This window comes from Vanessa atalanta, chromosome 6, assembly GCF_905147765.1.
Source record: "Vanessa atalanta chromosome 6, ilVanAtal1.2, whole genome shotgun sequence".
In the NCBI taxonomy this organism is placed as follows: Eukaryota; Metazoa; Arthropoda; class Insecta; order Lepidoptera; family Nymphalidae; genus Vanessa; species Vanessa atalanta.
Genome location: NC_061876.1, coordinates 12,814,538 through 12,828,177, shown reverse-complemented (window position 1 = coordinate 12,828,177; position 13,640 = coordinate 12,814,538). Strand labels below are relative to the sequence as shown.

General features: G+C 33.1%; 1 protein-coding gene across 8 annotated transcripts in view; it reads left to right on the top strand.

Moving 5' to 3' along the window:
* LOC125064465 (disintegrin and metalloproteinase domain-containing protein 22) overlaps positions 1–13,640 on the top strand; it is a 494,578-nt gene that overhangs the window by 313,071 nt on the left and 167,867 nt on the right. For all 8 annotated transcript variants that reach the window (XM_047671514.1, XM_047671508.1, XM_047671510.1 and 5 more), the window contains exon 8: positions 4,032–4,076. In XM_047671514.1, coding sequence (XP_047527470.1) covers positions 4,032–4,076 — 45 coding nt within the window. The remainder of the gene's footprint in view (positions 1–4,031; positions 4,077–13,640) is intronic.

Genomic DNA, 13,640 nt, shown 5'->3' with positions numbered 1-13,640 from the left:
AGTTTCAAAACTAAAGTTGTTAGATTGATAAACCCTTTCAGGCTTTGTTGACGTTTTAATTAATTTAAATTTTATATTCGCAACAAAAATTAAATCAAAATAAAAAAAACTTCAAATAAACTTTTACAATCGTCTCTCTTTGGAATATAGATTCTTCCGAGAAGGAAAGAAATTCAGTAGATACTCTTTAATTTAATTTCATGGGTAAATAAATACGATTGAATTATTTTTTATTTACGTTTTTGTCTAACTCAAATTAAAATTATCCAATTTTGAAAATAGATTATTATTATGTTAAAGTTGCTAGAATCAACGTTATTCGAACTTAAATACTTGATATTAAGTTAACAGAATACAATAGACAAATTACATTATACAGATAGATAAGCGATAAGAGTACCTCGAACTAGAACTAGGCTTGTTTTTGACAAAGTTTACCCCCCATTCCTGTCATATCTTGATAGTTTGTGGGTAGCTTGCATAAATTATCCGACATCAAATAGTTTCGTCTTTATAAAGACAAAGTTCCAAACCGCCATTTCCTTCGTAAAAGTTGGTAAGTTGTTTCGAATTCAATAAGGGTGGAGACAGTTATATTATGGATAGATGGAAGATCGTTGAAGAAATTATACTCGTCAGAAAGAAACTGAAGGGTGTTAAAACGCAAATTTACGAACTTGTACTCGATTGAGTATTGCCACAAAGTGAATAACTTCAGTGTTAAATATATCGATTTTGTTTACAAAGAATTTTATACGAGGTGTCTTTGATAGTCCCTAGAGGAATTCCTTAATTTCCGTCATCAAAAGTATTACCCAAATATGTTGACCCAAGATTTAAGATATATATATTTAACGTTTATATATTTCTTTAATGTATTTAATGTAATGTAATATTTCTTTATATCTAATAAACCTCATAGTTCTATTATTATTTGTAATATTAGTTCTTAAAAAAAAAAACCAAATTATTTTAATTTTAGAAACGACGTTTAACGGCAGAAATCGGTAAATTACTTCTTTCGTGACTTAAATTTTCACTAAAACGATTTTTGGAAATTTCAACTTTAAGAGAAATTCAAAAAATTTAAACGGGAGCAGTAAAATTGTGTTAATTTTAACCAACTAATAATAATGTAAACACCTTCCCTTTCCTGCCCTTGTCCCAATCTATTTGGGGGGCACAGCAATATTTTTTCTTTCCATTCTCCTCTATTATTCGTCATCTCATTGTTCACATCCATCCCTCTCATATCCTACCTCACACACTCCATCCATGTTTTCTTAGGTCGTCGGCTTCCCCTCCCTCCCTCTACACTCATGCTCATCATACTCAGTAACGTGTGTCTCCTCTCTATAATAGTATTACGTTATTTTTTTATTAATAAATGAATATGAAAATGTTTTTGTAATTCAATAATAATAAATAGCTGATCTCAATCGAATTATTCACTGAATAATGCTAGTACAGAATTAATAATAAAAAATCCTAACCTGACTGCTATAGTTAAACTTTCCCCAACTAATCCGCTAACCCCAAATCGTGTTCCGGTGAACTATTCTACAGGTAACAAGACCACAGACCGCTTGCTAACACGACGAGTTTCGTCCAACTTTACATCTTGCTGAGACTATTGATAATTGAAACAAGGAATGCATTCATCTCATTCACAACACAAATATTTCTGAACATGTAATTTTATTCTACACTTCAACGTAACAACTCTCAAATATTTCATTGCTAGGTAAAGACTTCTGCTAAGTAAGATGGTTTCGAGCTTATCCTAGTACTTTACATCACTGCGGATTGGTAGATATAAATATATAACATGTCTTGATGCGCAGTTCGACATGTGCAGGTTTCCTTCGCCGCTGAACATTAGATGAATTAAAAAAAAAAGTCAAGTACATCAAAACTCTTTGGTGTCTCCTATGTGCTTACACTCTGTCATAACAAATGTTTTAGATCCACTTATTTGAATTAGAAAAACTTTCTCTTATCCTTCAGGGTTGGAATTTTTTATAATAGTTTTTATAACAACTTTGTCTCTGACAGTCTCCGTACACAGGATTGTCTCCAGAAGAAGGAATTATTTAACGGTCAACAGTATAGACAGTTTGTATACATAAAAATGACATTAATATATTTGAATAATATTTATTCCACAAGAAACCGTAATACCTTAGTCACAGTAAAATAAAATCGTTTTCTAGATATATATAAATGTATTTTATAAACAAAAGGTTCATTCAAACGTATAAGTATATAAAACAAAATTTAATCATAAAATTTTCAGCACGCAAAAAGTTACATAAAAAACGAATATTATTTAGCCCCTTAAAGGGGTTCATTAAACGAAATATGCTTATTTCGTTTAAAGTTAATTTAGTCCAAGCAAAAGTTCATCTGATGAAAATTTTTTTCCTGTATCAAAAAGGGTTCGCCGAAAGAAGGGAACGTAATAAAGTATCCAATTTCCTCTGTTTCTTAAGGTAACAAAAGAAATATTGAGGGTCAAGTCTCAAGGCGTCTTACGCGGCCGTTGATGTTAAAAATGTTGCTCCATTTTGGTACAGACTGGAAAGTTAATGCAATTACCTTTTTTATTGAAATAGACATGCAGACTGGCAAATGAATACAAAATGGTCAGTGGCCAGCACTGTCCATAGACAAAGACACTATAAGAAACATGAACTGCTTATATCGCCTATGTCCCACCAACATTGGCAACTAAAATGTTATATATTGTGGCTCAATCATACTTTAAACCAGACAATAACTATAATAATTACTGTTGTTTGACGGTCAGATAAGTGATGAGTGAGTGGTACCAACCTATCACCGAAAACTAGGCTGAGTTCGATCACCAGTCACCAAAATAATTGTTTAACCTATCGTCAAATGTTTTATTTATGATAAGATAGATTTATGAGGGTTAGGTTAGGTTTCCTGTTCTCTTACATAGTGTAATGTTATGCTTGCTATTAAGCTCCGTCATTGTAAGTCGCAATTCGCATTCCTTACATTGATAATACGATTCCAAACATCTGAGTAGTCTCTTGTGACTGTAATTATTGACTTGTGGTCGAAATACTGATCTCATTTATGGAGTTAGTGAAGTGATCTGGCGAGTGAATTGCTATTGAATTACGTCTAGTAAATAAAACGCATTGATCTTCTTTAAGTTAACATTTGGAAGTATTTTCATATGTTTTTGGACTTATAAGTCAATTCTTTTTTTAATGTGGCAAATCATTGATTGGATAAGTATTGATAGTATTGTGAAGTATGAATATTCCTACCTGAAGTGAAGAAGAATAGTAGAATGTACTCATAGCTGTATCAACGGTTTCTTCTCGGTAGAATCCACTTTCCTGATCGGTGGTAGCTTTAAATTCAATTCGACATTGTAACATGACGATTCAAACGAGATTTTCAAAAAAGTCCGCAATGTTACATGTCTATCTCTTAGGGATAACCCACAATAACCATTTGTTGTTCTTTACTTTTTACGAGAAATAATAGCCAATTTACAAAGGGATTTGGAGCAATGCAGCATCATACAATCCTTATCAAATAAAGTACCTTAAATACATTGTACATCTAATATAGATTAATATAGCCCTTTAGAGCATGTAATTTAAATGAATATTTTCGATGATATTACAGATTTAAAACGCAGGGACATAGCGGTTTGTATTGTCTAAGGTCTGAAAAACTGTGCGAAGCCGGGGCAGGTCGCTAGTTATTTATTAAAATAAAAGACAACGTTAAAACGTCACTGTGAAATATTTTGGTAGCGAATGCTTCACACATTGCTTACAAAATTTTATTTATGTAAAGCTGAATAAAACATATCAGTTAATCTCATAAGTGTCAGTAAGCCGGATTACCTTTCAATTGAGAACACTCATAGTATTCAGGTGTTCCCTTTTTTTATATAAGAAATTGTAAAATCTTGTAACGATTTTACATTTTTGGTTTTTAAAATTATTTTATTATTGTATACTCATTTGTAATTTCCATTGCAGGGTCGAGGTCCTGAATACCAGCAGGGGTCACGGTTGCGATCAAGGGTGAGTCAACAAATATATTTTAACTGGTAACATTTACTACATATATACACATAAACATAGAAGACTTATCATAAATGATACTCTTTGTTTCGTAATTTGCGATGTATAATTTTTTGGTTAAATAGACGAAATTTTAGAAGCATTTCGCAAACACACCATTATTTGGCAACATAACGGGACCACACATTGTCACGCGCTACCCACAAATCGTCTTGTTGGCAACACAAGACACAAAATGTAACAAATTTCGCTGCGGCCCAAACTCAACTGTTGCCTTAATTAGGGACAAGATTAAAGGCACGTGTGCTTATCTATCTGGTAACCTTTTCACCATAATAAAGAATGGATGATTAAGCGAAATGTGAACGAGACGAAGAAAAAAATTGGGGCTAGGACGTGTCCTACGCGGCGCTTTGTCAGCCGTACAACAGCTGTATTTTATTGATTTGTATTAGGTTTTAATTTATACTAACTTATTATTATGAATGCTTTATTTTATTTATATTTATGATTATTATTATCTTGTTTTATTTAATAATCATCCATTACTTATAGTTAAAAATGTATACGCACTTTATATTATACATTCTGAAGATTCTATATTAAATCGTGGAATAATTTTATTATTATTATTAAATATTTATAATTGTACTAAATGCTTAGTGAATTATTGTACCTATTGCCGTGATTCAATATCGTCCTGATAAACTGAATTAAAAATTCGGAACATAAATGTATGTATCGATATTGTATTCGAAAACGTTAAAGATAATATTATAAATATTGCGTATGAACTTTAGAGCGATGGAGCTGAAATATCTTTTGAAATTAATGTACTCTCTTGAATACACGCTTGTACATGTGGAGATAATCTCTTATAAAAGTCAACTTAATTAACCACGGTTACTCGTTAAGCGCGTTCACTTCACCACTTCACATAGAATTATGATACGGATTTAATTCAACGCGGCATCGCTGTTAATCACACCTGACAACACCCAACACGTGTGGATAGTTACATACTTCATTTGCCTTTGTGCCTTCACTTAATCCCAAACTAATATCACCCTTAAAACAAATGACACAAAGATCCCAACCGCGTGTACTCGAAAACAAGCCTCCCGTAATGAGAGATTGGTTACATGCTGAATTAATTCGTCCCCAAGAAGCGACGCTTCATCGACAAAGGTTGCCCTAACGAAGTTGAATTCGGTTATTGGATAATAAACTTTATTATTAAGTGGAAAAAAGTTAGTTTGATTCGTATTTGTATGGTTGTTAGGTCGTTTCTGTTTCGTGTTAAAATGGATATATCGAATTCGGCATACAATACAGCGTTGTTAGTATTCGAAGCCGCGTAGCCGGTTAAGCCTCGTGTCTCAGACTGGAATTGACGAAGCAATTTATGGATACGTGTTCTATAGCTGAGATGACAGCTGGTTCGTGCTTGAAAGCATGTATGAAATCAAAGCAGGTGGTCCGTATAACTGTTGTGAAAAGCATTGCGGCGTGCAGCGATACGACCAGCGTCACCACAAATATATAATAACAGAACTAACGTGATAATTATTATTGATATCCAATACACCGTTAATATCATCACGAATACCGATTATGTATTGTCATTGTGTACTTATATAATATAACACAAGGGTATCATATTTCTGATATTCTATGACACGGATTTAAATTGGTAGTCATATTCCATATATTTACATATATATTGGCTATAACTATGCCTTATTTATTATTAATTAGTAGCTACCCGTGCCGGCTTTGTATATAAATAAGAATCTAGATAGAATGTTTATATTATTACAGGCTAGAAACTCCTTCTCCTGTCGTATTTATCGACGTATTTTCTAAATCGCATAGAGGGCAAACATACTAACATCAATTTTCTATTTGTATGTGTTTTTTATGCAACAGGTAGGCGGACCGGCAAATAGACCATCTGATGTTAAGGCGTCACCACCGTCCAAAGACATTGGCGCTGTTAGAAATATTAACCAGCCCTTACATTTTATGCCGCCATATTACGCCAATGCGTCACCAACCTTGGGAACTAAGCCTGTCATGTCCCTTGTACCTCTAGTTACAGTGGCTCACTCATCCTTCAAAACAAACCCAAGTAACAACATAACAAAACCAAGTAATATGGCTTGGGGGCAGAATATCAGATGAGTGGATGGAACCTACCCAAGCTTGCACAAAGCCCTACCACCAAGTAGATACTAAGTTTCCTAAGAGACTCCAATTGTAACATTAATGTAATACAAATACTCGTATACCATACTACACTACTTACCATAACTTATAATCCCTATGTTATAAAACATAACACTAGTTTTACACGATACACATAAGGAACTTATAATTAAATTCTTCACAATACGCAATAACGGTATCTTTTTCATAAAACTAACCGTCTCCCTGACGACTAGAGGGAGCTAAGTCCACGATACCACTCCATCTTAATTACGTCTCCTACGTGATCGCTGAGGACGTAATTATTTCTACCTTTACATTATTTTCCCCTTATTGGAGAAAAAAAAAAACGAGAAATTCAATCATAGCTTTTACGAATAATTTCAATCGCCCGGTGTTATTATACTCGTTCCCCTAATTACTACGTTGAAAGGGAATCGTCTGTCATTTCGTCTATTTTCGTGCTTTTATTCGTGGTTAAACAAGTTCGTATTCGGTAAAGATATATATATATATATATAGATACGACTGATTTGTAGAGCGATCTAATGTCACCTGTCAATGTTTCAGAAGTGAATATAGTATTCGTTGAAGATTTAGAACCCAAAATATACTTGTCTTGATACAAAATAATTCAGTCTTAGCGATGTAACGAATCAAATTAAAAATATACATTCTTCATTCAAGTAGGCTCCGAAAAGCACTTTAAACGTCGTTTTAACTAATTTAATTAAATGTAACACTACGATGGAACGAAATAAATAAAAAAGTTAAATCGATCAAGCGTGAAAATCAAAGAACATGTAATATCAATATATATTTATCAAGATTTAATTATTGTAAAACATTTAAAATGCTCAAATATTAAAAAAAAATCTATAATGAAAACATTGATCAAGTAGAGCATTACTGTCAAATCCTTCGGAGCTAATGCACGTCGATTATATGAAGTAACGAAGCAGATCGAGCTATTATGCAGGCTCCGTTGCGGTTAATGTCTTAGAAAATCGTCATTCCGATCTGAGATGAGGCTGAAGTCAACGTGGTGTTCAGTAGCATTTAATCTGGAGATTAGAATGTTACGATAAAATAATTCTATTAATATAATGATTAATGACGAACTGGTTAATATAAATTATCAATGATATTAAAACAAATAATAATATGAAATTTGAAAACGATATGTTGATATCTAAATTAATATAATCACAGATATTGATATACCTATGTTCCAGTAGATATAGATGAAAAATTTTCTTTATTATCTGGATTTCTACGGGTAAGTTTTATGTAGTTTCTGGGTCTCTAACCCACCAGATGTGACTACCAGCAGTAAGTGATTCTTTGAAAGGTAATAAGGGAATTGGAATACATTTGAAATTAATAGAGCAAAATGTATTATTCTAACAAGTACATAGAACCGAAAACGATCAACTATCAGATAGGTCATATTCTTAACTATGTTTCTATAAAGTAAACAGCCTCGAGGTAACCTCAAAAATTACCAAGCGGATTTTTATACGGTGTACAGTAACAGATGGGATGACGATTTAATGACATGAGGAAGGTATAGGTGAATAATAATTAATTATAATTTTGGCTAAATTGTCTGAAATATGAAAGTGATTATTGAAGTTGTTGGCAAAAATATGCCAACCAATAAAGATATATATTACGATAGTCGTTTTATGTAGATTCCTTAATCTACCCGTGCAAAGCCGGGCCTGGTAGTTAGAAATAAAAACTTTGGCAGGACTGATTTTTAAGTAGGCGATGTCCATATACAAGTTGAATTTCGTCAAAAATATAACAAATTATAGTTACTAAACTAAGTTTATATTTTATATATTTCGTGACTCGAAAGTTGATTTAAAAAGAAATCAGCGTATTATCCTGTAAATTCTTCTTCATCTTCATAATTCAAACATATTCGGTAGGTATCATTTATTTATTTATTTTTGGTGGAATACATTAATTTGGACTTTCTGCAAGCTGTTCCACCACGAAGTAGTAATAGTTAACAATGTTGTTTTCTGGTTTGATGGTTGAGTAAGCCAGTGTAAAGGTACAAGAGATGTGACATCATTCTCAAGGTTGGCGCATTGATATAAGGTATGGTAAATATTTCGTACAATGCAATTGACCGAGCGGTGGTGACCATTATGTAACAAAAAAACATCAGCTTAAATTTTTCGTCTGCAAGATTCTAAATATCAAATTGTTTTATTATAGCAGATAAAGACACCAGCGTTAGCTGGCTCTAATTAACGTCTGCTTTTTGTCATTAAACCTTCCCACGTTAATCTTCTTATCGGACGGAGGATTTGAGAAATATTTTAAGTATTTTTTCACGTAATAGCTTATTAGAGAGCCGAAAAGATAAACACGTTGGATTCTTCGTTAAAAAATTCTAGTATTATTAAAAAGAAAGGAGGTAGAACTTCTGAGTAGACTCGTCTAGGTAGATTAAACTCACTCAACTGTGTTCAACATACCTCTGCTATATTTATCGTTGAGTGAAAGAGTGGTACAACAAGCACAAGGGATATCTTACATGAAGATGGTGTAGAAAGTGAATCTCTTATAATGCCAGTGTCTATTTACCTATTTACGAAAGTGGCACTAACCTTTTACTTTTAGTTTATTAGAAAATTTTTTTATTGCTTCAATAAGTACAAAGGGAAGCTTAAACAAGAGTCGATGAGTCCCGATAATGGAACTTCTAGACAGAAAAAAACAAAAACCATGAAGATATTTTAAAGATCACATCCACACTCAATACGTATTGCAAGCTATCTCACCATAAATCAAGACCACCTGAAACTGGACATGCGAGGCTTAGGTTCACGGCCTATCGGCTAATCCCCAGCCGCTGGGTTTACTTCTAAATCTAACGTAAGTGGTCGTAATATTATTCTTATTACAGTGACTCTGGACGTTACATTGGAACTCACGTTAAATCTTAATATTTAGTTTAGTTTAGCTATCAAGTTTTAGTTAAGATGTTTAGAACTTTGGTGTCCTATTCACGCTTCTTTTGTTTGCCACTGTCTTTCCGAATCGTGACAAACATTTCTGTCGAAATAATGTAAATATAACCGAACCACCTATTAATACTAGAACTAATAGGTATCGTGAAGATTTCAAAAGATTGATGGTTGTATCTCCATTTCCTAAATCAATTTGACCAATCAAGCTTAAACCTCTTAAACATTAAGCACTAATAGATGTAAGGGCTCTGTTATTTATCGAGAAAGTGACTGATCGGACGGCAATTAAGCCAGTCATGTCGGGAGACCGCATGACTGATTAGAAGTACATGACAGTTACGGATGGCGTTAAATTAATAAATTGTAGTCATTTATTTCGTGCCTAAGTGAAAATGTTCGGGGCTTGATAGGAAATTCGACGGCGTTATTCGTTTCGAAAGTCTTTGAATATTAACGTCACGATCATTTATTTCACGGAAACGGTAAAAGAATTTGCTTTCGAATTTTCAAATTTAGTTTATAAATTTTTCAAAATCTTACGTACTGTTACTGTATGATGTATAGTTTTGTAGCACATACAATATACAAGGATTGGATACATAATCCATTTTCTTTGAAGAAGTATACGTATAGAATGCTCTCAGAATAAATCAGTCTCGTATAAGGCACAACAATCCTAAATAAGAAACATATAAATAGAAAAAGGGATACAAAGTATGACTAACAAAATTCCATTCATCCGACGTTATTTTTTCCCGTGGAATAGATTCCTGATTGACGTCGAGGCCACTAATCTTTAATATGATTAATAACCATTATTGTTGTGCTCCAGCAAAGCCTCGTTTGGGAAAATCTATCGTTTTCTATTAACAAGTTATGATAACTAGAGTCTGAACTAATATTCTTTTTTTAAAACTTTGACATTGGTTAATTGGTATGTGACGATGTTCTCCTGGTAGATATGCTTGCTTCGGGCTTGCCATCATTGTTTAGTTATATATAAATATGTGCGCAAACACAGATGCACACTTTATTCCCTCACTCTAATCATTCGATGGGACGCCGAATCGAACACGACTAAAAAGATTTTGGACACAGAACTGACGGATATACTAACTTATTATAGTAGTAAGTTTGAAAGCATTACTTGGTGGTAGGGCTTTGTGCTAGCCGATCTGGGTAGGTACCACCCACTCATCAGATATTCTAACGCTAAGCAGCGGTACCTAGGATTGATTTGTTCCGGTTTGAAGGGTGAGTGAGCCAGTGTAACTACAGGCACAAAGGACATAACATCATAGTACCCAAGGCTGGTGGTCCACTGGCGGTGTGAGAAATGGTTAATATTTCTTATAGCGCCATTGTCTAAGGGTAGTGATGACCACTTAACATCAGGTGGTAAATTTACTCGTCCGCCTACCTATATCATAGAGAGTATGCCACTATTGGTGAAAATTCTTTCTGCCAACGAATATACTTCTCTAAGTAGTTAGTTCAGCACAGTCTGTTGCTGGTTGATACACACGTGATGACTTTTCATTCAAAGCGGTTGGTTATACATAAAAGTATTATTTTCTCCATAAATACGTACAGTAAAGCTAAAATATTAAAGGTATTAATACGAGAATCGATCACTCCGTTTCGAAATTCTCCACACGAAAATTTTATTTCTAATATTGCAATCTGGATAAATCGTAGCAGATAAATCTCGGAAAACGAATCGGCTCATATCTTACGGGCACTAAATTTTCACCTAACGTTTCGTCACTGCACCAATAGGCGTCCGTATGATTTGTTGCCCGGTACAACAATTTTTCATTTTCCCTGTCGTCACTAAATCACACTGACAACTCTTCGGAGTACAACTATTGAATCCTTATATTCTTTGAAGCGATTTTGAACCTTATTGCTATAATTATAAGAATGATATTAAATTTATAGAGTTATTAGTTCATGGTGAAAATTTTCCGGTCTTACTTAAAATGATATTCAATCTAATTTATTGTGGAATAAGGTCCATTTTTGTATGTGCGATCTTTTTGAATCAGTGTCAAGGCCCTCACCCTATAATATTTATCATTTGTTTATTGACATGTAATAAAAAAAAATCTGATCTATGAACGCTATATTATGTTAAACGATATTAAGTTTCAATTGAAATTTATCGTTAAATTTACCGATACGTAAAATATTATGCTAGGATAATATCTGTTCAATTTAATATTAGATAATTGTTCAATTTATAACTACCATGGCCACAAATGTTTTACGACAAATATACATAATATTTTTGGAACGAAGTTCCTTATCGCGCGTTGTGAAAGGGGGCTAGACGGAAAAAATTCTCACGAAAAGTTGTAACGACACTTTTTGCTATAGTAAGTGTCATATCCTTTCTTATAATGTTGTTCCTTAGCAACGTTATATTTGTTATGTCATTAAAAAAGCATGATCTGAAATGACCAATTATTATTTATTTAGTAAAAACATATTAGTAAGCTGTGCTGGGCGTGTGCATGTTTCTCTATCTGTCTGTCTCTCTCTCTCTCTTATAGAAAGCAAGCCAGATATTTTCATTTCTATTTCGCATTGAACAGTGTGGTGTCGCGACGATTATTTTTGTTGAGTGTATACAGGTTTTTTTTACATAATAAATAATAAAAAAATAATAATAATTTCTTATAACAATAAGAACTTCGTTCCATCCGGATGTCCCTTAAGACGTCTCAACTTTTTTTATAATTAGAAGAAGAATTCATAATTTAATCCATCACTGACATATGCGTATTGAAACTTTCAAGGGAAACTTCTTACAAATAATTTGATTTGACGCTCGATAAAACGTCAATACGACGGAAAAAAGTATTTATTTAATTGAATTTGTTCTTATTTACCGGTAGTTAGATAATGCTGTATTTTCTTCTTCGGAATTCCATCTTCCATTCTCAAGAGAACAGCTTGCTGACAATATCTGTGCATACGGCATCGATGACGTCATAACGGTGTATTGTTTCAGTAGGAAAATCAAATTTCCATGGTGACTGGCCATCAGATTGCCCTTTTGCCAGTCTTTCTACGCATTTGAATTTAAAAAAATCCTTACAATAATATATATATATATATGTAAGATATAGGTATAATATATATAATTGCTTATATTGCAATGGTAGGAACATGAATCTCTCGATCACCTAAATTGTTTTAGGTGATCGGGATACTAAAGGGTTATTTAAACGTAACTGTTTGCTGAGCAAACCCAGTTCGAATGTTTGCTCGGGACCTGTTTAACATTAGCATCTTATAACCTTATATGGCCAATTGAACCCTGATTGCCCATTTGGAACGGGGTCACTCACATCTATACATATATTGCTTAATTTTGAAGGCTTTCCTTTTCCTTTTTTTAATCAAAAATCAAAATATACTTTATTTAAGTAGGCTTTTACAAGCACTTTTGAATCGTCATTTAACAAACTATATTAAGTACTACCACCGTTCGGATTGCAGATTCTACCGAGAAGAGCCGACAAGAAACCCAGTAGTTACTATTTTTCTACGTTTAAAAATAAAAAGTCATGTTAGTTAAATACAATTATATACCTTTGTATATAATACATCCTGTATGGATATATTTGGTATTTAAAATTGTATGAAAAATACTTCAAATGTCGTGCTGCTATCCTCCCTATCCTCCCCATGAGGAGAATATTTGAAGCTTGTCCCGCCGTACTTTTCCATACTTCTCTTCTCCTGCCTAGATCTAATTTTCATCTTATATAATCAAGTTTCCCATTAATGTTTTCTATCATTGAGAACGAGATGAATTATGAACATAAATTAAACAAATGATATCTGGGTTTGAACCATTTTCGTATAATAATCACGTGTTGGCCACCGTATTTTTTTTAAATTTAATTTTGTATTTAATATTATTGGCACCATTGCCCATTGTATCTAGCATAGAAAGAAAAATAAAATACTGGGAATTTAATATGCTGTGTCCCTTGTGTTATACACACACACAAGATTAGGTAAATTGTAACACACAGACGTACTTGCACCATATACCCCCCTCCCACTTTATCTCACATAATAAAAATTAAAAGAAATTAAAGGCAAAACCGAGTCTTTTATCCAATACGATCAGAAATGGTAATCAGCGAAGCGAACACAGGAAGGACGATTCGGTGCGCTCTGCTTAGCACATCTGTTACTTTGATCAATACGATTATTAAGCTTTATAAATTTTCACCATTTTTTATATCACACACACCAAAACTGAGTCATAATAATAAGTTTTAACTGTTGAATTCATCGTATGCAACGCTCACAATAAAATAGCTATTTTCATTTAAATCTGTTTTTT